The sequence below is a fragment of the Danio rerio genome, chromosome 25 (assembly GCF_049306965.1).
Source record: "Danio rerio strain Tuebingen ecotype United States chromosome 25, GRCz12tu, whole genome shotgun sequence".
Lineage (NCBI taxonomy): Eukaryota > Metazoa > Chordata > Actinopteri > Cypriniformes > Danionidae > Danio > Danio rerio.
This window is the reverse complement of record NC_133200.1, coordinates 20,282,708-20,309,615: the sequence shown is the minus strand read 5'-3', so window position 1 is coordinate 20,309,615 and position 26,908 is coordinate 20,282,708. Positions and strand designations below refer to the sequence as shown.

Below are 26,908 nucleotides of genomic sequence, written 5' to 3'. Positions count from 1 at the left end.
CCATTTATACAAAGAAAACAAAACTAATTAGTTTACCAATGTTATTGGTAATGTGAAGTTATGTATAATAAAATAAAATTACAAAGGGAAAAAGTATTGAACACATGAAGAAAGGGAGGTGTGGAATGGCAGTTAAAGCCCAGACAGCAGCTCAAATCTCTTAGTAGTTAAAATGCAACCCTCTGCCCTATTATTTCCAGGAATAAACATGCTCAATTCGTATTTCCCTCAATGTATGCCTTTATATTTTTGTAAAAGTGACATATTAGCTTTGTCCGAAGTCGCATGCTACCCATGCAGTTAATTAATTTTAATTTAACCATACTTTACGACCTTTGATAGATTCAGATGTAATACATCCGCCATGTTGCCATTATAATATGACCTACTTTATTCGCATTCATAATGTCTCAAGTACCGCTTATGGTATAGTAAAGTGTTCATTGGGTGATCACTTCAGAATCTACTGGTTTACTGAAATAATGTTTTTCAAATACTATGAATTTCGACATCATACTCAGTACTCAGCTTACATACTGTTTAACACAAACAGTCGGGAACTATGTAATTTCAGACACACTGATTATACTTTAAATATGTAAAAATATGATCTGTCTACAACGTTTTTTAGAAATATATGCAATAACAATAAAACTTCAGTATGAAAATAAAATTATAATAATGATGATAGTCCTTCATAAGTTGAATGATTAATACATGTATCTAAAAGTTATATTTTAAATCATATTCAGTATGTGTGTAAATATTTATACATAGATTTTAAATATATAAAACAAATCCTTAAGTCATTTTCTTTTCGGCGTAGTCCCTTTATTAGTCTGGGGTCGCGGAATGATCCGTCAACTTATCCAGCACGTTTTACGCAGTGAATGCCCTTCCAGCCGCAACCCATCTCTTGGAAATATAAAACAAACATTTTAATAAAAAAAAAAAAAAAAAAATATATATATATATATATATATATATATATATATATATATATATATATATATATATATATATATATATATATATATATATATGAATATGAAAAATTTAATAAAACTTATAAAATGATATACATTTAAAATGTCAAAAATGTCAATTTTAATGTATAATAAAATTATTACAATTCCTTAGTTTAGAGCATTTTGAATAAAAGATTTTTTTGTTTGTGTAAAATGGTTAAATATGTGCTTAATGGTGTAAAATGATATTAATAATGATAGTCATTCCTAAAAGTATAGTTAATTAATAAGATATGGTATTGGTACATCTATCTATCTATCTATCTATCTATCTATCTATCTATCTATCTATCTATCTATCTATCTATCTATCTATCTATCTGTCTGTCTGTCTGTCTGTCTGTCTGTCTGTCTGTCTGTCTGTCTGTCTGTCTGTCTGTCTGTCTGTCTGTCTGTCTGTCTGTCTGTCTGTCTGTCTGTCTGTCTGTCTGTCTGTCTGTCTATCTATCTATCTCTCTGTCTGTCTGTCTGTCTGTCTGTCTGTCTGTCTGTCTGTCTGTCTGTCTGTCTGTCTAATTAGATTTGTATAGATTTATTTTAATTGTACACAACCGAAGCACAAGTTAAACTGTTTCGTTATTAGGATTTAAAGGGAAAAAACTTGATACTATTATCTTTTTTAATTGCTCATTTGAAAAACTTTCTGAGATGTTGGTCTTTCCCCAAATTTCCTGAAACTTTGGCCTCACAGAAAGTTCTTGACCCGTGTGGATAAAGAAAACCTCTTCACAGTGGACCACTTCCCCATTTGGTATCGGCTGGCAGCGGAGAATACACCTGGTCAATTCCTCTTTTACGTCCCGTATGATGACATAAACAAAGGTGCATGAACACTCATTATGAAGAGGACTAGAAGTGTCACATTTGCTGTATGAGTTACAGTATCTTATGACTTCTGATTTCTGTCCAACAGGCAAGAACACTTTTGTTGCAGTAACATCAGTGACAGTGACTGAAAGGAAAAGAACAGCCATTGCTGGAGGTCAGACATTTATCTGCTATTGTTTCTGTGCTGAAATCTGACGGTGAAGTTTTCAATGTGATATTTGATATCATATTTGCATTTCTGGGGTCTAAAAGTGTGATCGTAATTTTTCTCTAGTGCTGTCTAAAGTTAAGCTTTTAAAAACAATACATTTTCATGAATAAAACTGTTAAGTATAATCTTTATAGCATGTCAAAATATACATTTTATTATATGATTAGATGAGTTGGCATTTCTGTGTGGAGTTTGCATGTTCTCCCTGTGTTGCAGTGGGTTTTCTCCTGGTGCTCTGGTTTCCCCCACAGTCCAAAGATATGCGCTATAGGTGAATTGAATAAACTAATTTGGGCATAGTGTTTGAGTGTAAATGAGTGTGTATGGATATTTCCCAGTACTGGGTTGCAGCTGGAAGGGCATCCGCTGTGTAAAACATACGCTGGGTAAGTTGGCGGTTCATTCTGCTCTGGCGACCCCTGATGAATAAAGGGACTAAGCCGAAGGAAAATGAATGATTGAATGAATAATTTTCACAATTCAGTTATAGCGTTTCAAATGATAGATTTTTTTTGTGTGTGTGGGTGTATTTTTACTTTTTTTTATTTTGACCAAGTCAGAATTTTATCAACGTTAAAATAACAAGTAATAAAAAAATAGCTGAATTACAATAAATTAAGGCTTTTTTTATACATTTGATTTTATTTCAGTACATTACAGTACATTTTAGTCATTATTTTTTTGTATTTCAAGTAACAAAAATTGCTCGTTTTAGTTGATTATAACATCCCTCATAGACAAATCCATTTAAATTACTGTATGCAAATTTTAGAAAAATATACCGTTTAATATGATGGTTAACAACTGATCGATAGCAACCATAACAAATTACATTTTTGTCTGTTTGGAGAATTAATACGAAAACATTTTACAATTGTACAATTTCAAATGAGCCGTTCATAGTGATTACAGTAAACCTTTTCTTCTTCAGCAGAACACTAAAGGATATTTTTAGCTGAAATTTAAGTCCTTGGTGATTCAAAAAATGTTTTTTAAAACATTTCTTAAACATTTCTATTCAGTTATTTAATGCACGTCCAGTTTTTTAGACAATGTAATAACGTTATTTTTTGGTTCTCAAAATTGTTCAGTCTCATACTATATTCTTTCATTCATTAATTTTCCTTCAGCTTAGTCCCTTTATTTTTCAGGGGTTGTCACAGCGGAATAAACCGCCAACTTATTCAGCATATGTTTTACACAGCGGATGCCCTTTCAGCTGCAACCCAATACTGGGAAACATCCATACACACTCATCTCCACACATACACTATTGTCAGTTTAGTTTTTTTCAATTCCCCTTTGGACTCTGAGGGCAACCGGAGCACCCGGAGGAAACCCATGCAAACATGGGGAGAACATGCAAACTCCACACAGAAATGCCAACTGACCCACTCGGGGCTCAAACCAGCAGCTGTCTTGCTGTGAGGGATCATGCTGAGCCACCCTCATATTATATTAATATTCTCAAAACCTTGTTAAAGATGTCATTCGAACATTCTGTCCAATTTTAGACAACATATTAACATTGGTTTGGGTTATGATAATGTTATTTTAAATGTTTTTAGAACTCTTCAGTCTCGTTATTTATATATATTTTTCAGAATGTTATTTATAACGTTACTTAAAAATTTACCATATATCATATATCATTTTTTTACCATCAGGACATTTTTTTCTATCAATGTTACAATAATATTCCAAAAAATATTTGAATAACATTTACACAACTTTTAATGAGCGTTATAGAATGTTCTGAAAACATTATCTATTAGCTGGGTCAGTGACTACAGGCATTACAAGAGTCCAAAAAACCTAATAAAATAAATGTAATACCCAAGGCTTCTAATGATACATTGAGGCATTATGGAGTAAAGTTAATGGTCTGTGTAAGAAACTGAACATTAGGGATTTGGGGAAAATATCTAATTATGATTTGTAATTTATTTAGTTTTTCTTACAACTGCTTCTTACTGTTAAAATGCAGTGATTGTTAGGTAAAAAAGGAACTGAAAAGATATTAAATTAAACATTTATTCAAATTTGTTTTTAAATATTTAGAAATGAAGCAGAATCTTTTTCTCTAGTCTAAAGCAAACAGTAAACACAAATAAAATGACCTTACCTTTCTGTAAAGAAGTTGAACTTAAATTAGGGAGATAATGTACTTATTATACAAAAAATACGTATAAAAATACACTCATCAAACACATGGCTGAAACAACTCTGAAATTGTACTTTGCTGTTGCTTGCTACTGGATTGAGTGCCACTGGCAATACTTTTAGTTGACTTTTTAGCAAGACACTACTCATCTTCAAAACTCACCTTACTACTCTCCTCAAAGCCTGTGGTGCTTTTTTTAGGTGCTGGTTGCTGTATTTCTTTTTGCTGTGGCAACACTTCTGTGACAGCTCTACCTGTTTTTGTTCAATATCTGTGTCTTTGAAACCAAAATATTTCCATATTACCAATGTTCTGTTTTTCTTTGAAATTCATCTATTAATGCTTCTGAAGCAGCAGATGCGATTAACCCACTTGTCCCTGCTTTCCTGTTTGTTTTTATTGTGGGCGTTCCGCAAAGTTCGGTTGCACAATTCTGATTGGGCAGAAGGAGAGTGAGCTCATTCAATTGGCCAATAAGAGTATCATTCACAGACGACAGTCACACATTTGCTCTGGGCAGGGGAAATTTAGCCTACCCAATTCACCTGCACCGCATGTCTTTGGACTGTGGGGGAAACCGGAGCACCCGGAGGAAACCCACACGAAGGCAGGGAGAACATGCAAACTCCACACAGAAACGCCAACTGAGCCAAGGTTCGAACCAGCAACCCAGCGACCTTCTTGCTGTAAGGCGACAGCACTACCTAATGCGCCACTGCCTCGCCCATTAAATAATACATATATATTTAAATCACAGCCTCTTGCGATTAGCTAATTGCAACACACCAAATTGTGATTCGTTTTTGATTAATCGCACAACTCAACAGAACATTATTCACTAATTTTTTCAGTTTAATCCAATTTAATCATCAGCAAACCGTCCTTTGAGTGATGCCTGGTTCACGTCCAAATGATTCTTTTGAACGAGTTTGATAAATTGTAAGGTGTTCAATTTCTTGCTCAAACCATTCATTTCGCTTCTTGAGACTTCAGTGTATTAGTTTTGTTTTACTATATATGTTTTTGACTCTCAAAGTGATGATGTTGACTTGCATTTTATGAATCACAAAGAACCACAGCTTTAAAAAAGTGTTAATCGTTCTACTAAAGAAAAAACTCACACTGTGAAAGAAATTCTTGCTGCTTCATTTTTTTTGTTGAATCAAATTAGCTTTTCAAGTCATCTTAACTTACTAAAAATATTAAATTAAACATTGTATAACTTAAAAAAACATTGAAACCTGATTAAATTATGAAAAATAAGTTAAAGCAACATACAAAATATTTGTATATTTGTCATTACATTTTTACAGTGTACATTTTAGATGACTTGAGTCAAATAAACAGCTTTTCAGATGAACAATCCCTTAACCAACCAACTAGTTATTGCTTTTAACATACACTGAGTCATTTGCCCTCATGTAATTTATGTAGTTGTTCAACAATAAACCACAGTCTCCCTTAAACACACACTTCCGGAGGAAATGCCATCCACCCCACACACTCCATAGCTTCGGCTCCCTTTCCGATGGTTGGCATCAGATCCTCTTTTTCATCGTGTGCTGGTTCTTTCTCCACCATGAGTGGCTCTTGCTGCTGGCGCTTTCTCTGCAGCATCTGCTGTTGTTGATGAGCCACCAGCGTGGCGTAGATACAGCCGTACGTGGCCGTCACCACCATCAACACACACACCACGCTGCACACCACGCCCGCCACCACCACTGTGGCCGTGGCTCGACGCACGCTCACGGCCCGGTAGCGCTGGCGCATACAGTCTCCTGACGGCCCCTGGTGGGCCTCTGGGGCGGATGGCTTTCTGGTTTGGAGCTGCAAGGGGTAACAGTGTCTAAACAACTCCATTGGGAGACTGGCAAGATCTTTACCCTGCAGGTCAGTTGGAAACGAGCAGTTGGGGGAATCCACACGGCCACCTGCGGAAGAGGATGACATTATTTAGTTTTTTTAAAAATGTTAATCATAAATCATTAAAAATTATCTAATAGTTTAATTTTAAATGCATTCTGTGTGTGATATAGTTATGTAGAGTATTTGAGAACTGTAAATTAATAGGTTGAATTATGTTTAATTTCTGCTGTATTTCATAATTTAGTATAATTATTCATAATCCATATTGAAACATTTTTTGACTGATAACTGATAAATGGCTTGTAAGTTTACAGTTATTGTAATTAAGGAATTTTTTGGTCTAAATTATTGAAAATAAAACATTAAAGATAGTATTTTTTTAATTATTCATACACTCAAATTGATGTTTGCTGTTTGTTCAAACTATTTATTTAAAATGAGCTGAAACAAACTATCTTAGTGCTTTTTCAGGCAACTTAATTATTTTATTTTCAATCCACTTAAATTTGCAAAACAAAAATCTATTAAGGTAACTTAATACCTTCATGTTGTCCCAACACAACTCGATTTTGTGGAACCCAGCTGTTTTAACCGTGCATCTTGATATTATTGGTATTGATTTTGCTGGATGGATGGATGGATGGATGAATGGATGAATGGATGGATGGATGGATGGATGGATGGATGGATGGATGGATGGATGGATGAACATTAGTATACTGGATGGATGGAGAAATGCAGTGTGATGGATAGATGGATGGATGGATGGATGGATGGAAGGGTGGATGGATGGATGGATGGATGGACGGACGGACGGACGGATGGACGGACGGACAGACAGACAGACAGACAGATAGATAGATAGATAGATAGATAGATAGATAGATAGATAGATAGATAGATAGATAGATAGATAGATAGATAGATAGATAGATAGATAGATAGATGGATGGATGGATGGATGGATGGATGGATGGATGGGTGGGTGGGTGGGTGGATGGATGGATGGATGGATGGATGGATGGATGGATGGATGGATGGATGAACATAAGTATACTAGATGGATGGATAAATGTGTAGTGTGATGGATGAATGGATGAATAGACGGACGGACAGACAAACAGACAGACAGACAGACAGACAGACAGACAGACAGACAGACAGACAGACAGACAGATAGATAGATAGATAGATAGATAGATAGATAGATAGATAGATAGATAGATAGATAGATAGATAGATAGATAGATAGATAGATTAGACAGACAGACAGACAGACAGACAGACAGACAGACAGACAGACAGACAGACAGACCGACAGACCGACCGACCGACCGACAAATGAGTTCCGCCAGTTACCAGCAGAGTTAAAGGACTTCTCTCACCTGTATATACGATCCATTCTAGCCAATACTTGAGTGGAATTAATTTGCAGTTGCAGTTCCAGGGATTTCCCTCGAGCAGAAGTTGCTGGAGAGTGTTGGCAGACTCCAGTGATGACCGATCAAGAGTTTTCAGCTTGTTGCCCACCAACGAGAGCCACAGCAGGTTCTGGAGCCCATCCAGTAGGTGTGTGGGCACATGGCTGAGGCTGTTTAAAGAAAGATCCAGACGCCTGAGCTCAGTCAGGCCTTTGAACTGAGCTGGGTTCAGTTCCTTTAGCCTGTTGTCTCGTAGAACCAGTTCATTTAGGCTGCTGAGATCAGAGAACAGGTTAACCGGGAGCCTCACAAGAAGGTTTACTGAGAGATCCAGGAACTCCAGGCTATTCAGATGGGAGAAACTGGAAGGGAAAACTCTGGAGAGAAGGTTTCTGGAGAGGTCAAGATGCAACAGGCCACTGAGATTGGAAAAACATCCAGGGTTGATGGCAGAGAGAAGGTTTCTAGAGTAGTCTAGTTGAAGCAAAGCGCTGAGGTTGGAAAAGCTCCCAGGTTCCACAGTGGTGAAGTTGTTTTTGGAGAGGTTGAGATTGGTTGTGTCAAATGGAAGCTGCTCTAGGATGGAGTCCAAGGAAGCCAGTTGGTAAAGGTGACTGCAGTCTGTTTGGTTTATGTTGCAGGAACACAATAACGGACAACTTTTAGATGTTCCACACAGACTCACTAGGGTCATCAGACCTGATGAAACTGCAAGAAAATGAAGGAATTTAGGAAGCCGTCAGATTTGAGATGATTAAGGGTACTTTAGAGCCATGATGCACCAAATCAAACTAACAGTTGGATGTCAATCAATAGCTATGTTTCCATCCAAAGATGTGAATTATATGTATGAATAACTAGAATATTGCATAAAACAATTGTAAATAAAGCAACATTTCCATCCATCCACCATCCATCCAATGAGTTGAGAGTACAAAATCATCACTTCCTGATAAGCTGGTGCCAAATATCAAAAAGAATTTGCTGCAGTATGAGAAGCCATTGTGGACCTTTTTTCTTATATTATAAAAACTACTTCAGAAGTTGAAGATGAAACGCAATGATTATTTGGGTGCGCAGCCACTCACGACAGTTCTGAGAGGTAACGATAATAAACAAAATCCAAACCCTTTCCATGACAGACTTTGATTAAGGAATTTTAGAATGACCAAAACCACATTTGAGATGTTATGCAATGTGGTCGGTCCATTGGTTTGTCCACTCATGCCATCCCACAAATTATTTCTTATCGGATAAAAAGTTTATCCTACTCATTTGTGAGCATACTTTTTTATGCACATGACCAAAACTCTGGCTTTTACATTGAGCATCTTTTTATGCGATATTCCAAAACATGCATTAGGAAATAGGTGGATGGAATGATAGCTAGTTTCACTACCAGTGTGCCTGACTATTTTTCTACAATAATTTAACGTGGTTAAACACTGCTTTGTTTACAGTTTGTAAATTTGCAATCCTACTTATGATTTCTGAGTGGTGAATGATGATTTCTGCTAATGGAGAGAGTTAAATCATTACATGCAGATGCAGAACATGCAGCATGCAAGTTTGTAGGTGGGGTTTGTTGTGTTCAACTGATGTGATTTGTCGCTGCTGGCTCTTTGAGATCGCTGTGTTTATTAATAAGTTATAAAAATAAGGATCTTACTTAAGATGTTCATCCTGGTCCAGAATGTCCAACCTTTGGAGAGACATCCAGTGGTTTACAGCAAATCAATGCCTTCCTTCACCAGGCTGTAGTTAAAATCTGGATTTGTGCAATTGCTGCAATAATGGTAATAAAACAAAGCAAACACACTTAAAAGTTGATGTCTTTAGAAGCATGGGTCATTTTGTTCAGTATAATGCATGATTTTAATAATAATTGACTTCAATTAGAATATAAAATACAATAACCCTGTGAAGGCTGGACATTTATAAGATCTAAATCTCTATTAAAAAAAAATATGGCAGAACTGAAATGGATTTGAGTCTTCTGAAAGAAAAGAATGAGAATAAAAGGGAGTACTTTGTGTTAAAGTAGCCCAGAGGCCTATCGCTTATTCTAAAGAGCATCAAACCAAGTGAAAAAAACAACATATTTTGAGGTTACTAGAGGAAGTTTTCATCTGCTTTTATGCATTTACATTATTTTGACAATATTATGGGATAGATAGATAGATAGATAGATAGATAGATAGATAGATAGATAGATACATAGATAGATAGATAGATAGATAGATAGATAGATAGATAGATAGATAGATAGATAGATAGATAGATAGATAGATAGATGGATGGATGGATGGATGGATGGATGGATGGATGGATTATTGGTATTAATATTAGACAATATTATAAAAGAGGACTTATTAAAACTTTACTTAAATTAAATCATTAATTTTGCGATTAAAGTTGTGTGCCAAAAAACGCCCCTTATTTCCTCTTACTCTGTTTTGCCCATCAGATTTGTTGCATTACCCTATCAAGGATTAAGCAGTCCACACCATTAGATAATAAATCAAAGCTGAGAACAACATCCGCTTTATCGGTCAAAAGAGGATCAAATAGTGCATGCTTGGATGTGCACTAATCATAAAATATAATATTTCTTAAAAAAACAACATCACATATATATAATTTTTTGATTGCACATGATTGTTCTGTGCCTCTTAAATAGAAGTATAGAAATTGAAATAACTCATAAAAATTATATTTAAAAATATTAAAAGCATAGAACTACGTATTCCCTTATATTAATTTAAGTTCTATACTAAACCATTTTAATAAGTCTTAACGCTGAGTGCGCACAAACAAGGATATTGACGTAGTTAACCTAATCAGTCAGAAATTTCATATGAATCAGAGCATGAATTTACCTTATTGTAATCCTGTGAGATTTCATGATTACTCCTATAAGCGACAACGAATGAAAGAAACAAGAGGAACTGCTGTTTGATTGAAGTCCAGTGTGTGTTTGAGCATCAGTAAAGAAACTGACTTTAGAAAAGCCTAATAGAGAGAGAGAGAGAGAGAGAGCGAGAGAGAGAGAGAGAGAGAGGGAGAGAGAGAGAGATTGATTCAGTAGGAACAGAAGAGATAAAGCATCAGCTGATAGCGCTTAGAAAATGGTCGCCTCTTACATTTTTTCATGACCCTTTGCTGTAGCTTATGATGGTTTGCATAGGAGGATTAATGGTGTCATATAGAGACTTAACATCAGTGTGTTGTCCTGAAAAATGTGAATGCATGGATCACTGTAAAATGAAGATTTCCAGGTGCTCAATTGAAAATTTGGGGTCAGGTTTTTTTCATGTTTTTTTTTTTTAAAGAAAATTATTCTCTTCATCAAGGTGGCATTTATTAAATGTAAAAAAAAATGTTAAATTGTTAAATATTTATTAATTAAAAAACAGTTTTCTTATAGTTTGAAATGAAATTATTACTCCAGTCGTTATTGCTTTTATTACTATTACCATTAATATAAATAATAATAATAATAATAATAATAATAATAATAATAATAATAATAATAATAATAATAATAATTAATATTAGAGTGATTTCTGAAGGATCATGTGACTCTGAAGACTGGAGTAATGAAGCAGAAAATTCATCTTTAAAATTACTGGAATAATTGAATAAATTAAATGATAAACACTTTTAAACAGTTATTTTATCGTGCAAAAACATTTCACAATTTTACAATTTGTACTGTATTTATGTCTGGTGAAATAAATACAGCCTTGGTGAGCAGGAGATGCTTATTTTAAAACATTTAAAAATCCCACTGACCCCAAACCTTTGACCAGTAGTACTAAATTTTTTGAATTGATAAAAATATACATTCTATCTTTACTGATTGGATATTGTAATTATCTTTATATTTTTAAAAATACCAAAAATCTATTAAAATTGATTCATTTAGTTAGATTAATATTTTGAAAAAATTATGCAAGACCTTTTATAGAGTTAAACAAATTTGAGCATTTTTCTCAAACACATGCTTAAGAAAAACACAGAAAATGTTCAAATTGTCCCAATTTTATCAAACAAATCTCAACCATTTTTAAAATTTTCTTGTAATTCTTCATTAAACTACCTTTTTATTGGACACTCCTTTAATCTACACCAGGGATGTCAGACTCAATTCCTGGAGGGCTGCAGCTTGCACAGTTTAGTTCCAACCCTAATTAAACACACCTGATCAAACTAATTGAGTCCTTCAGGCTTGTTTGAAACCTACAGGTAAGTGTGTTGGAGCAGGGTTGGAACTAAACTGTACAGGGCTGCGGCCCTCCAGGAATTGAGTTTGACATCCCTGATCTACACCCTTGATGCACACCCAACTTTTTTTTAATTAATCAGCATTTAAGATGAATCACGTTTAATATTTGCCAAGCGCTAATTACTATATTATATATGTGATTATATTAAATATGCATTGTTCTTTATGAACATTTTACGATTTTTTTATTTTTTCTCTTTTTTTTTCATTTTCAGCTATTGGAATGCAGGCGTCTCTAGACGTGCTGGAGAGAATATTCATGTCTATTGCCAAACAAGTGAGTTTGACCTCAAAAATATTCACATTGAACATGTGTCAATCGTCATAATAAATGTAGATGCAGACTGCAGATGCCATCAGTCTAGTGCTTTTGTCCCGAAGGTCTTACATTAATGATGTTTATCAATGGCCCTTTCTAAATGGAGCTGTTTAGTTGCTAGTTGGTAATCAATTTTTATTCGATGTGAGCCACCGCATGACTTATAGTCTATTCTGAGGATTTTCTTAGGATTCTGAGGATTTTCTAAGGAATTTTATTCTTTGTAATCTGTTGAAATATGCAAACTAATATCTAAATGTTTTTTTTTTCTCTTCTACTTATTTTGTCCTGTCAGCCAAACAACACAGATGTAAGTACTTTATTGTTGTTATCACAGATTTTTTTATGTATTAAGAAACCAAATTGCATTATTAAGGCACATTCCACTGATATGACACAATCTTGTAACATTGTTGGATACATGATTTACATGTTTTTCTTCATGTCTTATAAACTTTTTTGTGTAAAAAACAATTGATATTATAAATATATTTCGAGTCACTAGTTAAACACGTCATGTTTATATTTCACATAAAATGTGATTTTTATGTTATTAGAATATTTATTTAGTATAATTTAGTATTTGTGTAGATGGATGGATGGATGGATGGATGGATATAGATAGTTAGATAGATAGATAGATAGATAGATAGATAGATAGATAGATAGATAGATAGATAGATAGATAGATAGATAGATAGATAGATAGATAGATAGATAGATAGATAGATAGATAGATAGATAGATAGATAGATAGATGCGCTAATAACATATTTTGTTAATAAACTACACATTTTAGAATGACTATCTTTATTAATATCATGATATGATTTAGAAACTGTGTATAAAATCTAGTTTAACAAACAGATGATCAATGTTTGCTGACTTTTTAACCCACCATTTGTTGACAAAATAACTTAAGAGATTTTTAAGAGCCCTTTATTTGTACCCTATTTTACCTTATGTCACAATAGAATCCAAAATAGGAAATTCACTATTAACTATTTTATTTAAATTTATATGAATTTATTTTTAAATATTTATTTATTTTAGTTATTAATGCCAGATTATTTGCAAAATCATATGATTTCACTTATTGATTCTTTATTACACAACCTACTCACACATCAATAGTGACTTTAAAAAAAAGTAAGATTTTCATACACTCAAAGCTGCTATGTCATAAAATAGCAGCACTTTCTTGTGAGATTGGGTTGCACAATATCTATAGCCTCCAGCTAATTCAGTCATTTCACCGCGGTGGTGTTTTCTGTATATAAGGAATCAAATGAAAAGTCCATTTACTGAAGGCTTTTTTTATCCTCTTTCAGTGCAATGATGTGGAGGGCATTTGTCCTCTCAGCTGCGAGAGCATTGTGAGTCCAGCGTCTTTGTGTTGTCTTTACATAATCTGTGAATTGTTGTTCTGATTCTGTTCATTCACGTGAACCGTTCACCAGAGTGAATTTTGATCAAGTTAAACAGTTTTTTTTTTCCCCACAGGATCTCAACTGTTACCTTGTTGACAGTAATGGCTTCATACTGATGTCAAAGGATAGAGGAGATGTAAGTATATCATTTCATGTCTTACATGGTGTTCACACTTGTAGTTTATTTTTTTCGTTTGATCAGAATCAAAGAGAAAATAATACATTCGGTCCTGGTATGCTTAGTGTTCGATTTTATGAATATAATTGGCCTGTATTATATATTTACATTATAACAATACAATATACTGTGTACATTATACAATATTTTGTATTAGAAATTGTATAATATATAATAGGGCGATACGGTGGCTCAGCACTGTCACCTCACAGCAAGAAGGTAGCTGGTCCGAGTCCCAGCTGGGCCAGTTGGCATTTCTGTGTGGAGTTTGCGTGTTCTCCCCGTGTTGGTGTGGGTTTCCTCCAGGTGATCCGGTTTCCCTCACGGTCCAAAGACATGCGCTATAGGTGAATTGAATAAACTAAATTGGTCGTATTGTATGTGTGTGAATGAGTGTGTATAGATGGGTCACAGTACTTGGGGTTGCAGCTGGAAGGGCATCCGCTGTGTAAAACATAAGTTTTTTTTTAAGATTTATTTATTGGATTTTTATGACAGTTAACAAACAAAAGTAAAAAAAAAAAGACACACATTTTTTGTGCGACACACAGTATATGATGTGGATAAACAATATATGACGTGCATTCATTTTTCAAATTGAGCATATAAACAGGTCGGTACTGGAAGTTGAGGTTGACAGCATGGTGTATTAAGTAAAATAAACAATGATAATAAAATAAATAAAAGTTAAAAAAAAATTAAAAGCGAGAGAAGAGGGAAAATATGTTAAACTAAATAGGCTGGGGGGTGGCACGTTCTTTAAACTTGTGGTTTTATGTCAAGAAAGAGTTGTATGCTTGTGTTATATCAGCAGCACTAATACTCATCTGGAAGGCACAGATCAAAACAAAAATGCAATATTTGCGATTATTCACTCCACAGTAACTGCCTCAAGGCTCAGAGATTTGACATGATCCAAGAATGGCAACCCAATATTAGAAAATTTGACCACTGAACCTTAAAGACTATGTTTATTTTTTTTTCCAATTTAACAAAAAGTAAGACATCTTTAATCCACTGAGTATGGGATGGGGGTTGAGGAGACTTCCACTGCAACAAAATGCACCGCCTAGCTCAGGGGTCACCAATCACGGTCCTGAGGGCCGGTGTCCCTGCAGGTTTCAGCTCCAACTTGCCTCAACACACCTGCCTGAGTGTTTCATGTATACCTAGTAAGAGCTTGATTGGCTTGTTCAGGTGTGTTTGATTAGGGTTGGAGCTAAAATTGCAGGACACTGGGCCCCCAGGAACAAGTTTGGTGACCTCTGGCCTAGCTGATAATGACAGAAAAGCTGTTAATTCAGAAAAATAAAATGGTAACCCACAGTCAGGGGGAAGAACTCCAAACAGGCCAATTAACGGAAAAAGATCAATATTAATAGATGTAATTGCTGAAAATGAATCAAAAACAGACTCCCAAAAAAGAAACAAAGCTGGACAGGTCTAAAACATGTGAACTAGATTTGCAGGTTTAGCATGACATTTGTCACAGGTTGGATCAATAGCAGGGAAGATGCGAGCCAGTTTACACTTAGACCAGTGAACTCTGTGAACTACTATGCACTGTAGAATCCCATGATGAGCACATACAGATGAGGTATGGATAAAACATATGCTTGATAAGTTGGCAGTTCATCCAGCTGTGGCAACCCCTGATGAATAAAAGGATGAAGGAAAATGACTGAATAAATTATATATAATATTTAGCCTTAAATGCAAAGCAGCTTTTTTTACTTGTTAACTATATATACTAAAAATATGTCTCATAACAGCTTATATACATGGATTTACATCTGGCTGATGAGAGCTCTTTCTAGCAGGAGTAGTTGTGCAAAGAACATGTTTGACAAAAGTATATTATTAGACTTTAAAAAAGACGTAAGCGGAAATCTTAGCCATGTCTTATGCAAATGACCAAATTAACTAACACTAACACAAGCTTAGGAACAAATGGGCATGTACAAGCATGTGTTGTAAATTAGGTACAAATTTAGGTAAAAAGTCTGTTATAAGTGAATGTTTAATACTCTTTAGAACAGTTCAATGATCATATACAGTTGAAGTCAGAATTATTGGCCCACCTGAATTATTAGCCCCCTGTTTATTTTTTTCCTCCAATTTCTGTTTAACGGAGAGAAGATTTTTTTCAACACATCTAATAACTCATTTATTTTTTCTTTGCCATGATGGCAGTAAACAATATTTGGCTAGTTATTTTTTAAGATACTTCTATACAGATTAAAGTGAAATTAAAAGGCTTGACTAGGTTAATAAGGTTAACTAGGCAGGTTAGTGTATTTAGGCAAGTTATTGTATAATCATAGTTTGTCCTGTAAACAATCGGAAAACAAAATAGCTTAAAGGGGCTAATGAATTTGTCCTTAAAATGGGTTTTAAAAAATTAAAAGCTTTTATTCTAGCCGAAATAAAACAAATAAGACTTTCTCCAGAAGAAAAAATATTATCAGACATACTGTGAAAATTCCCTTGCTCTGTTAAACATCATTTTGGAAATATTTAAAAAATATTAAAAAATTCAAAGGGGGGCTAATAATTCTGACTTCAACTGCATATTGTCCTTTTTGTGATAGCATGTCTCAATATTGGCTTATGAGAAATACACGGGCACAGTGAGCTTAAGCTTTCCCATGATCAGTAGATGGACAATGATGAGCTGTTATGTGACGGTTCCAGCTGCACGTTTCCTTGCCCGGGCTTTAGATGTGAAGGGCAGGTGACGGGGTCATGGATGTTCTCCCATGAGAAGCCATAATCTAAAACAAGCTCGTCCTTGGAGCAAACAGATGGGCTCCCAAATGAGACAGTGATTGAGAGAGTGAGAATGGATGCTGGGCTAAATTGGATTAGATGGGAAATGTTGCCATATGTGTTATAAAGAGGTCATGAACTGCATTTTTTTGTACTGTTTTGGGAGGTTAACTTGTACTGTTATTACAATTTTAGATAAAAAATAGAAGTAATAGGCTATTTGTCTGGTTTTAATCTCCTCGTTAAACATACACTTTAAAGTGACATAGGATAAAATCTGAATATACTGTACTATATATCTAAATAACACGTATATATTTAACTACAATGTTTGTAATCCATATACATCTATATACATATGTACATTGCAGATTATAAATGTTTAATGCAGATTTTGGCATTGTGTTAATGCAGATGTTGATATTATTTGCTGCCTGTGTTTATGTTTATGCTAGAAGCACAAAATTGGAGCATCAGTATAGAGCTCATTAATATTCTATTGATACAATAATAATCCTTCCAAATATGGTCAAAACCAACCATATTAGGGTCAATTGCGTTGGAAATTGACCTGTAAAATTGTTTCTGGAGAATTTTTCACACTTAATGAGGCATTTTAGCTTCTATTTATATATTAGAAAACAATTTAACATTGCATCAATGCATTCTATAGGACTTTTAAATAGGTTTGTTGACTCACATCCACTGCTTTGATTGGCTAATCAGTTTTGCATAATTCAAAAAATTTTAATTTATTTATAAACAAATTTCGAGAGAATCACATGCTTATGATTGTTCACAGCTGTTCCAGCATTAGCTCATGACCAATTATCCAATCAGTTGATTCCCAACTCACTATAAATAACCAGAGTTTTCTTATCTCGATATCTTCGTCTTGAAGAATCTTCCCCACCCAACCCTACTTTCCCTCCTTTCAAATGAGTGACACTGTGGCCAGTGATCAGCACTGTTGCCTCACAGCAAGAATGCAGAGTTTTGCTCGTTCTCCCTGTGCTCGCGTGGGTTTTCCCCAGGTCTTCCGGTTTCCCCCCACAGTCCAAAACAAGCACCTTAAACAATTGATCACTAAAAATTGATAGTCAAACTCTAAGTGAGTACACCTCTGCTCAGCCATCCATATCCGACACTTAGCTACAAATAGGCAAGGGGGGAGTCATCATTTGTGTTTGACAGAGAAATGCTTAAATATTACAAATCGCATATTTTACCATGTAAAATAAACAATACTCACACTTGTGGTGCAACATTATTGATGGATCCAATATAGTTGGTTGGCATACTGTCAACTTCAGCTTATATCTTTTTAAAGAGCATACATGTACGTTGGATTGATGTCTTGTTTGTGAATAGTCTGTGGGAAAAGTAATTGAACAAAGGAAAGAAAAAAAAAAAAAAACGTTATTACTGACGTGACTTATTTTCTGACGTTGTCAAGAGTATGAGGGCAATCAAAGACTGTTTTACAAAACTTGCCACTGAATAGTGTCTTGTTTTTATTTGATAACAAGTGTATTACATGAATATGCAAAAGCCACAATGTCAGCGTGTCTCCGGTTTAAGGGTTGACACAGAGAGGGAACACCAAAGATCACAAATAAAGGGCAAACAGCTAACTTGACCCCCAGAATATCAGAAACAATTAAAAAAAAAGTACTCCAATAATTTCGCAACTTGGGATAAAATACAAACATATGACTAAGGTTACATGGTAAAAGTTTACATTTATCGCACATATCCGAAACATTGAGATACATTTTAGAAAGTTTGGCCTTTGACAGATGAGCTCTGTGTATTGTTTTAAATTGGATAAAACAGATAAAATTATCGTGATTACTTTAGTCATTATTATTGCTGACCTATAGTTATTAAAGTAACACTGTTTTGTACCTTTTAAAACAACGTATATGAGGAGTTTTTTGCTGCATATCAGTCTCTATATGATGACAATGGTTTCATGGCATAACAGCAGATGTTTGTAGCAGCACATGCACTATAGTGATGTGAGCAGTAAACGGGAGATTAATGCTTATAGAGTCTAATCCCAGATTGCTGCGTGGCAGACAGGGCAGTTTCAGGCATCTGTTTGCACATCTGGAACACTGCACATCAGACTGTGTGTGTGCGTGTGTGTTTATTCATCCGGGGTTTCAGAAATGATTTCATTCTGTGTCATACAGTATATTTAAACCTGAATATTCCCTCATTCTATGCTTCAGTCTGTGTGTTTGTAATATATGTGATCTCTCCTTTAACACAGGTTGGCAGATTCTTTGGTGAAATTGACGGATCTGTCATGGCCCAGTTACTAAAATCTGGCTTGTACAAAAGGTAAATATAATGATGCTTATGTTCGGCATTAAAAGTGAGAGTAGCAGTGTTTATACTGTAACAAAAATACTGATAAATGAACTAATAACTAATCAATAAAAACCAGTAAATGTCAGTCCATCAAATAATATTGAAAACAAAACGAAAGCTCAGTATGTAATTATACTTTGTTTTCGTTTACTTGAGCGGCAAATGACAATTTCTGAAATATGACAATGATTTGAAACTAGTAATTATAGCAAATTTAATTTTAAAAATAAATAAAAATAAAACAGTCATTTGAATTTTTATATATTATATATAAATATATCAGTTTGATTGGAAATAGAATAAAATGATCAAATTGGAAATGATCAAATGATATTTAAAGATTTCTTTACTCTGAGGGTCTGCATGGTCTATAATAGCTTTCCCTGTTTTATCCAGTAAAATAAGTTAACATGAAAAAATACTTAAGCATTTTGTAATCTTAGTTAATGTCAAGTTTACATTAACATGATTTTTTTCCACATCAACAAACAGTGTAATTTGAACAATGTGTTGGCCATTTTTGTCTAAAGGAAAAAAGCTAGTATGAGCCAACATTGCATACTTCATTAAATATATATTAAACAAATAGATAAGACACGCAATTAGCCATAGCCAGAGGGGGTTCGGGTTTTCAAAAGACTCACTCCCAAAATTTGAAATTTTTTTGAAAAAAAATGCAAAATTTGTTCCTATATATGAGCTCATTTGTCTTATTTTGACAGTATGCCATCATAAATTGTAAAATTAACTGATAGAAGAAGGCTTTAAGACAAATTAAATGTTTAATTATTCAAATGGACAAATTCTGAGCTGGCCAGACTGTTATTTGCCAAAGGCAACAGTTTTTTAAATTTAAAACAAGTACTAACAGATTACTAATTCTTTTTTTTAAATCGAAGATAATAAATTTGTATTTTAAAAATCCTTTATTTTATTTGATCATTTTTGTTATTAAAAATTCTAATCTTATAAAATTATTTAGAAAACTGTAATAACTTACAGTTTAAATGCACATTTGTAATTTAAAACTTTGTGGTAAAATAGTAAAGTAGGCACTTTGACAAAGTTATAGGACATATTTTTGTTGCATCAAAAAGTGTGCTTATGATGACCATCAGACAAGCTCATCCAACAAGGAATAATGTTTAAAATGTCAGTAAAATGCAGTATTTAAATCTCATAATTTAATAGAAAATGAGATGAATAATTGATAAAACTCCTTTTATGGCTGTTTCCACTGTCAAATGGCCCGTTTCCACTGAGTGGTACAGTACGGTACCAGTCAGTACAGGTCACCTTTATCAAGCTTGCGTTTCGACAGCTAAAAGGGTACCAGTGAATAGAAAGTTTCAGTCAACGCCATTCTTGCTTGAGTACATGTCAAAGTAAATCTGTACGGGTCATTTACATATGATATGAGAAGCACTTCTCACAAAACAGATGCTTTATACACGTATATACTTGTGTGGGTTGGGGGACATCAACTATAACTTTCTGTCGTACACCACACCCACCAAAAGGGTATCATAGGTACTCCTTTGGCACTAAAAATGCAAGCCTTAAAAAAAGATGACCTGTACTGACTTGTACCTTACTGTACCAGTCAGTGGAAACAGGTTTTGAGAAAAAAGAGCCACCTCTTTCAATATTCTGGCTACGGGCCTGAATAGATATAACACACAGATGGTGTCTGCAATAATAATGATGTTATGAAGCCACAGGTACAGTATGTCTTTATGTAGTACTATATAACAGCCTTGAACATTGCTCAACCAATCAGAAACTAGAACTGTAGGTACGTTCCAAATCGCATACTTATGCACTATTCTACTCCATTTTGTAATATAAATAGTGTAAGTGGTAAATCCACACTGGACTTTTATTTTTATTCTAAAAAGAATCTGGTCATCATATAATCCTAATATTAAAACAACTAATATCATAATATTAATTGGACAGAATGTGATTGTGTTTCAAAAATGTTTTCTAGGGTGACGCTGTATGACTACCAGGCCATGTGCAAGACTGCCCATCATCACAGCAGTGGAGCTCGACCTCTGCTCAGCGTATGTAAAAATGACTATCTATGACAGTGAAATGTCTTCATAATGCAGTGTTTATTGTGTTAATGCTGTTGAAAATCCATCTCTGTTCACCTCACAGCCTTTCTACGCTCTACTGGCCTTAATAAAGTGGTGGTTCTCACATTTTGTGATGTAAGTGCTGTTTAGCATTCATTTATTTTATGGTCAATTTAGATATAATGTACTTCGTATTTACAGTCTTCAATCTAAACTTTCAGGTTTATGTTGGAGTTCAACATCTGTGGACTTTGGCATAATGACTATGTGGTGGATGGTAAGTTAAACTTTTAGTGATAAAACTGTTAATTATCAGTGGAGTGGACACTTCAAATACTGTCATCTTCATCTCCGTAATACTTGTGTTATTATTATGTTGACCTGACAAAGCTAGCTTCCTGAAATCATAGTTAAGCTTTTTCTTTCAATACTTCTGAGACATGACAGCCCTTCAAACTGATCTGATTTTTTCCTAAAAAGGACTTTTGTGTAACAAATATGCTAGCATTAACATGCTAATTTTTTAGAAACATGTTATGTTTCTGGCTTATTATTGCAAACATCATGCTATCAATGTGCTAATTCATACTAGAAACATTCTAGCAACATAAATATGGTAGCAACATGCTAAATTATATGACAGCAACATGCTTCTTGCTTACAACATAAAATGTAAACTATGGAATGTAATTTGTTAGAAATATGCTAGCAATTTGCTAATTCATGTGAGAAACATAATGGTTAGTTTGTATGCTAGAATGCTTGCCATATGATAATTCATGTTAGAATATTGGGGAAAGCTCATTGCTAGTTCTTGCTAACAACAGGTACATTTATACTAGAAATATGCTAGCATCATGTTAAGCATGCTAATTCATGTGACTTTGTCAACAAACTTTACTCAATCATCTATTTAATGTGTAATCTTATGTCATGTGTCTCATCTCTTCATTCTCCATTTCCATTGTTGTTTATGCTGTGATTATTTCTCATTGATGGCTTGTAGCTAAAGCTGGGTTTCATACAAGTAAGTATCCATAAGCCCTGCTGTGTGTACAGCAACATGTCCCGCATCTAGTTTGTGCCTTTGATAGCCTGGATTGGTATTCTAGATCATGAGATCTTTAGTCCTCTGTAGTTCCTTTTGTGTAGACGTAGACTTCTAAGGTGTTCTAGACTAAATATTACTGTAATTTAAATGTTTTAGAGATCCTGGTTTATTGGAAGAAATGTGATGGATGTATTTTACATAGCTCCTTATAATGCTCAATTGTTATTATTATATTTAAATTGTAATAAAATAAATATAAAATAGTTTTGACCTCCTTACTCTTTATTTATTTCTTTTCCATTAGAAGCTCCCGAATCATCATTATAATTTCTAAGCATTTTACACACTCTATTTATGATTATAAACAGTTTATAAACTATTTTTATGTTATAAATGGACTATATAATAATAATAATAATAATAATAATAATATATTTATGAAATTTTTAATAATACTATAGGCCAAAAATAATCTTAAAAAAGTGAATACTTAAATATAAACAAATACAGATAAATTATGGAATATTATATTTTCTGTATTAAATATTCATAACCGCAGGCTAAACAGTTCTGGTCTACACAGTTATTAATGAGTTATAATGATAATCTCTTCTTCTCCAGCTCACAAGCAGAAAAAGGTGGAGCTGATGCAACCGTGCAACACTGAGTATCCAGGTTTCATGTACGACAAGTCCATACGAGAGACAAACAGCATCATCAAATGTGGCCGCTGTCAGAAGTAAGTCCTGTAAAACTGTGCAGAGCTGTGACCCTTCAGGAATTGAGGTTGAGACCATTAATATAAACTCTATAGAAAGGGATAATCACCTCAGTGCTTTTTAAATTTTATATTAACACTCTTTTTTTTGCTAATAGTCTTATTTTCCAGCTCCTCTAGAGTTTACCAGTTTTTAATCCATTCAGCCAATCTCCGGATCTAGTGAGAGCACTTTTCTTTTAGCTTAGCACAAATCATTAAATCGGATTAAACCATTAGCATCTCATTTAAAAACGTTAAAAAAAATTTCTCCTATATTAAACTTGATACTTCTGTAGTTACATTGTGTACTAAGACCTATGGAGAACGTTTTTCTAGATCAATATGTCTAATCATACTCTCGTTCTTGCATCATAATCTAGGAACTTTGCTGCATTAGCATTGCTGCAGAACGGGAAATTATATTATGCAACACCTGAAAATAATCCCTAGCTAGGTAACTAGGTTACAGCGATGTATGCAACTACAGATGAGTCGAGCTTTAAAGAGGAACAATTATCTAAACCCTTTTTTTTAACGTTTTTAAACTAAATGCTAATGGTCCAATCCGATTTAATGTTTTATGCTAAGCTAAGCTAAAAGTGTTCCTCCCAAATCAGAAGATTGGCTAAAAACGTGGAGTGTTCCTTCAAACTGTGACAGAATTTACTCTTTCCTCTTCTTCAGTCTGCAGATAGGACAGGTGTATATCTATAGTTATAATTTCTGAAATTTTTGAAGTTCTTTGTCATAAATAGTTAATAGAATGCTCATGACAGAGCAATTGGTTTTATGTTTACTGCAAAGTTTGCGTTCAGCAAGTAATTATGTTTTTAAAAGACATTTAGTAACCATATGATCACTGTTAAAAATTTCCAGAAGTTTACCAGTAATTTACTGTAAATCAGTTACAGCAAAAATACTGTATTTACATTAACAGCACCATTTATCTTGCCGTATATGTATTTACAGAATTTTATGTATATCTTTACTTTAAATATACAGTAATTTTCATAATGCAACTTTAAAAAACAGTAACATACTGCATTACTGTTGGTAACACTTTATTTTGATGGTCCATTTGAGTGTTGGTAGACTGTCTGCTTAATATCTGTTGATACTGCTCATTCAACAGACATTTAGCTGACTATAAGAAACGTAGTAAGTACATGTCAACTGACACTAGCCCTAACCCCAGCCTAACAGTCTACTTATAATTTAATGAGAATTAGTTGGCATGTAGATTCAATGAACCTTAAATTTAACAAACAAACCATCGAAATAAAGTGTGACCTAACTATTAATTTATACTTTAATATAATAAATACTAACAATAAATATTACAGTTAAATACTGTGTAATTTACAAAACTCGTTAACAGTGATGTTCTCTGTCTGTTTCAGGATGTTTGTCCTCCAGCAGATTCCTAACAGTAATCTGGTGATGCTGGTGGTTCAGGCGGACTGTGACTGCTCTCGACAGTATGCTCCAATCACGCTCATGCCCAAAGAGGTCAAATATATCCTTTGATGATCGCTACATTTGCCTTCAACTGTGAGTTCAGTTACACTTTTGTGTGAAAGTGCAGTTTTCTTAACTCCTCTGTACATAACGCCACGGTGAAGTGCAACAGGATGAAATCTCAGAAGATCCGCAGACGGCCAGAGTCCTGTCATGCATACCATGCTCATGTAAGCTACCAAATATGTACATCAAAACATTGTAGTATTAAAATCGATTAATAATTTTTGCAATTATTTTAAGTTCATGTTAATTATTACATTTTTTAAACCCTTTGAGGCATTTTGCAATTACAAGGTTGAGTGCATCACATGATCAGCTGCTAAATTCAAATCTGCTCTTTCATGATGGATACAGCGATTTCTAATGAACAACAATTATTTTAGGTTTTGGACATTTAAATGCACATGAAAACTAGCAAAACATTTGTGGTTCATAAAATACATGCTTAGTTTAGGTCACAATTCATGCTATTAACTACTGGCTTATTACCCTTCTATTATTAAGATGTTAATAATCAATAGAAGTTATAAAGTATGATTTTATAAAGTTATAAAGTATGATTCTGCATCCCTAAACCTGCCCACAACTTAAACCCCCTCTCCTGCCTTATTAACTATTAATAAGCAGCTAATTAATTCAATTCAATTCAATTCAGCTTTAATTGTATAGCGCTTTTACAATGTAGATTGTGTCAAAGCAGCTTCACATAAATGGTCATAGTAACTGGATCATGGTAGTTCAGTCTTTAGTGTTTAAGTTCAGTTCAGTTTAGCTCAGTTCAGTGTGGTTTAAAATCATTACTGAGAATCCAAACACTGAAGAGCAAATTCATCGATGCGTAGCTCTACAGATCCTGAACCATGCAAGCCAGTTAGTAGTTTATGAAGCTAGGTGTGTTAGTTAATGGATTGTTAACCAAAGTGTTACCAATGTAGCGAAATTAGCTCAGTTTATGGATATTAATGATCAATAATGACGAGTTATTATTAATTATTAATATTCTGAATTAACTTACAGTTAATTTAGACTAAATAAATATACCAATGACTTAGCCCGCTGGTCGTGCTCAGAGTTATTTATTTATTTAGAAAGGGAATTATAACTGCTTGTGAAGTAGATGAATAGTTTAGAAGTTTTGGTAAACTTATTTTAGTAAAGTTTTGTAGCAAATTGAAGGCTCCAGCATTTGAAGGACTTTTTTTCTGTGAGGCAAGCAAAAACAATTCAACGTGATTATAATTATATTTATTGACTACATATAACAACATTTGTACAAAACATAACAACAAACATAAAAAAGAAAGCGAGGAAATAAAGAGTCTAGATAAAAGAATGGCAAAATCTACCTCAGTTCCACACAACTATTAGGGACCACCAAGATTATAAAAACACTTTTTTGATCAGGCGCACACAGCTTAACGCAAAACTAATTTAAATACCTGGATTTAGTGGGTTTTTCTCTCGAGTATCTATGATGCGTGGAGCAATGGAGTCATTTAAGATTTCCTTTCTTGATGCGTGGAGGTTGCAATGTAGATCAGATGATACGCGAGGTATAAACTTTAAACTGAGTTTACTTTGCTTAAAAAATAAGAAAAACATGGTCTCAGACAAGCCACGCGGGTACAGAAATGCAGTCTGCCGTCTCAATAGGGGCACTTCTGGAGAGCTTTTTTCAGAGATCTTTCTGCCCAGATCTGTGTGCATAGATGAGTTTTAACTGTGGTGGCAAGTCACAGCCATTTTCTACTGACTAACCAATAATTTCAGGGTAAAGTTTGAGCGTGAAACTTCAGTCTCTGGACAGCTCATATGCATACTTAGGGTCCTCCCGCAGCCTACAGATGGTCTTTAACTCAGGGCATTAAAGAATGCACACCGTACAAGTTATTATCATGCGCTACGCATCATGTGTTGTAAAATGGCAGGAGAAACAAAACATGATTCACACGTTCTTACTTTATTGATGCTTTAAAGGGTTAAAAGTACAAGGCGTACAGGTTATATGAGGGAATCTACAAATTACAAAGGTTAGGTGTACTTAAAAGAAAGAAATTTGGGTTCTACTGTAAATGTCTTCGTTTAATATTGAGGAATGCCTGTGTGTGTGTGGGAAGAAGGTTGAGGCAAAGAATTGGTTTTTCCTCTTTTTTTATCTTTTCTGCCACGTTTCTTTTTAGCTCGGACAGAGAGAGAGCTGGGACTGTCTGCAACATTTCCTAGAGTAATGAGGTTGTCACCCAGAGATTTTCGCCAGTCTTGTTGGAGCCAGGGGTCATAAACCCACGCAGAGAGAAACCCAGACCCCTTTTATAAAATCAATATGTAATTTTATCTCCGGACTGTACGTTAAATCAAAATAATTGAACGATGTGCTTTATTCACATCAGTAAACCACTCTTTGGCTTACTAGAACGCTTATTCTTTTATTCTTTTTCCAGCTAAACAGCCACTTGCTTTCGTGTAAGTTGGGAGGATTAGATAAAATAGCATGTGGTAAATCCTTGGTTCTAATTTATAGACTAACATGGCGGTGCCCGTCATTCATCATAGATCAAATAATATGATCAATATTTAGATGATTAAATGGAGCAATACATGTTCTCACAATATA

The 26,908-nt window shown here is 34.2% G+C and overlaps 2 protein-coding genes across 3 annotated transcripts in view; one reads left to right on the top strand and one right to left on the bottom strand.

Annotated features, from left to right (window-relative positions):
• The window catches only part of cacna2d4b (calcium channel, voltage-dependent, alpha 2/delta subunit 4b), a 70,337-nt gene that overhangs the window by 41,891 nt on the left and 1,538 nt on the right, over positions 1–26,908 (top strand). The window contains exons 27-40 of one of the 2 annotated variants that reach the window (XM_073943061.1): positions 1,720–1,850; positions 1,942–2,010; positions 12,022–12,083; positions 12,421–12,435; positions 13,457–13,501; positions 13,629–13,691; positions 18,781–18,851; positions 20,872–20,947; positions 21,045–21,097; positions 21,184–21,239; positions 21,969–21,989; positions 22,635–22,752; positions 24,174–24,289; positions 24,379–24,461. In XM_073943061.1, the coding sequence (XP_073799162.1) occupies positions 1,720–1,850; positions 1,942–2,010; positions 12,022–12,083; positions 12,421–12,435; positions 13,457–13,501; positions 13,629–13,691; positions 18,781–18,851; positions 20,872–20,947; positions 21,045–21,097; positions 21,184–21,239; positions 21,969–21,989; positions 22,635–22,752; positions 24,174–24,289; positions 24,379–24,461 (979 nt within the window). Of the gene's footprint in view, positions 1–1,719; positions 1,851–1,941; positions 2,011–12,021; positions 12,119–12,420; positions 12,436–13,456; positions 13,502–13,628; positions 13,692–18,780; positions 18,852–20,871; positions 20,948–21,044; positions 21,098–21,183; positions 21,240–21,968; positions 21,990–22,634; positions 22,753–24,173; positions 24,290–24,378; positions 24,462–26,908 lie in introns of both variants that reach the window. The other variant, XR_012400380.1, reaches the window with a different exon arrangement.
• Positions 3,786–10,676, bottom strand: lrtm2b (leucine-rich repeats and transmembrane domains 2b). Its single transcript, XM_005163030.6, has 4 exons — positions 10,398–10,676; positions 9,188–9,303; positions 7,483–8,226; positions 3,786–6,162 (listed from the first exon to the last, which is right to left on the bottom strand). The coding sequence occupies exons 2-4, from the start codon at positions 9,198–9,200 to the stop codon at positions 5,693–5,695; spliced, it is 1,227 nt and encodes a 408-aa protein (XP_005163087.2). The 5' UTR covers positions 9,201–9,303; positions 10,398–10,676; the 3' UTR covers positions 3,786–5,692.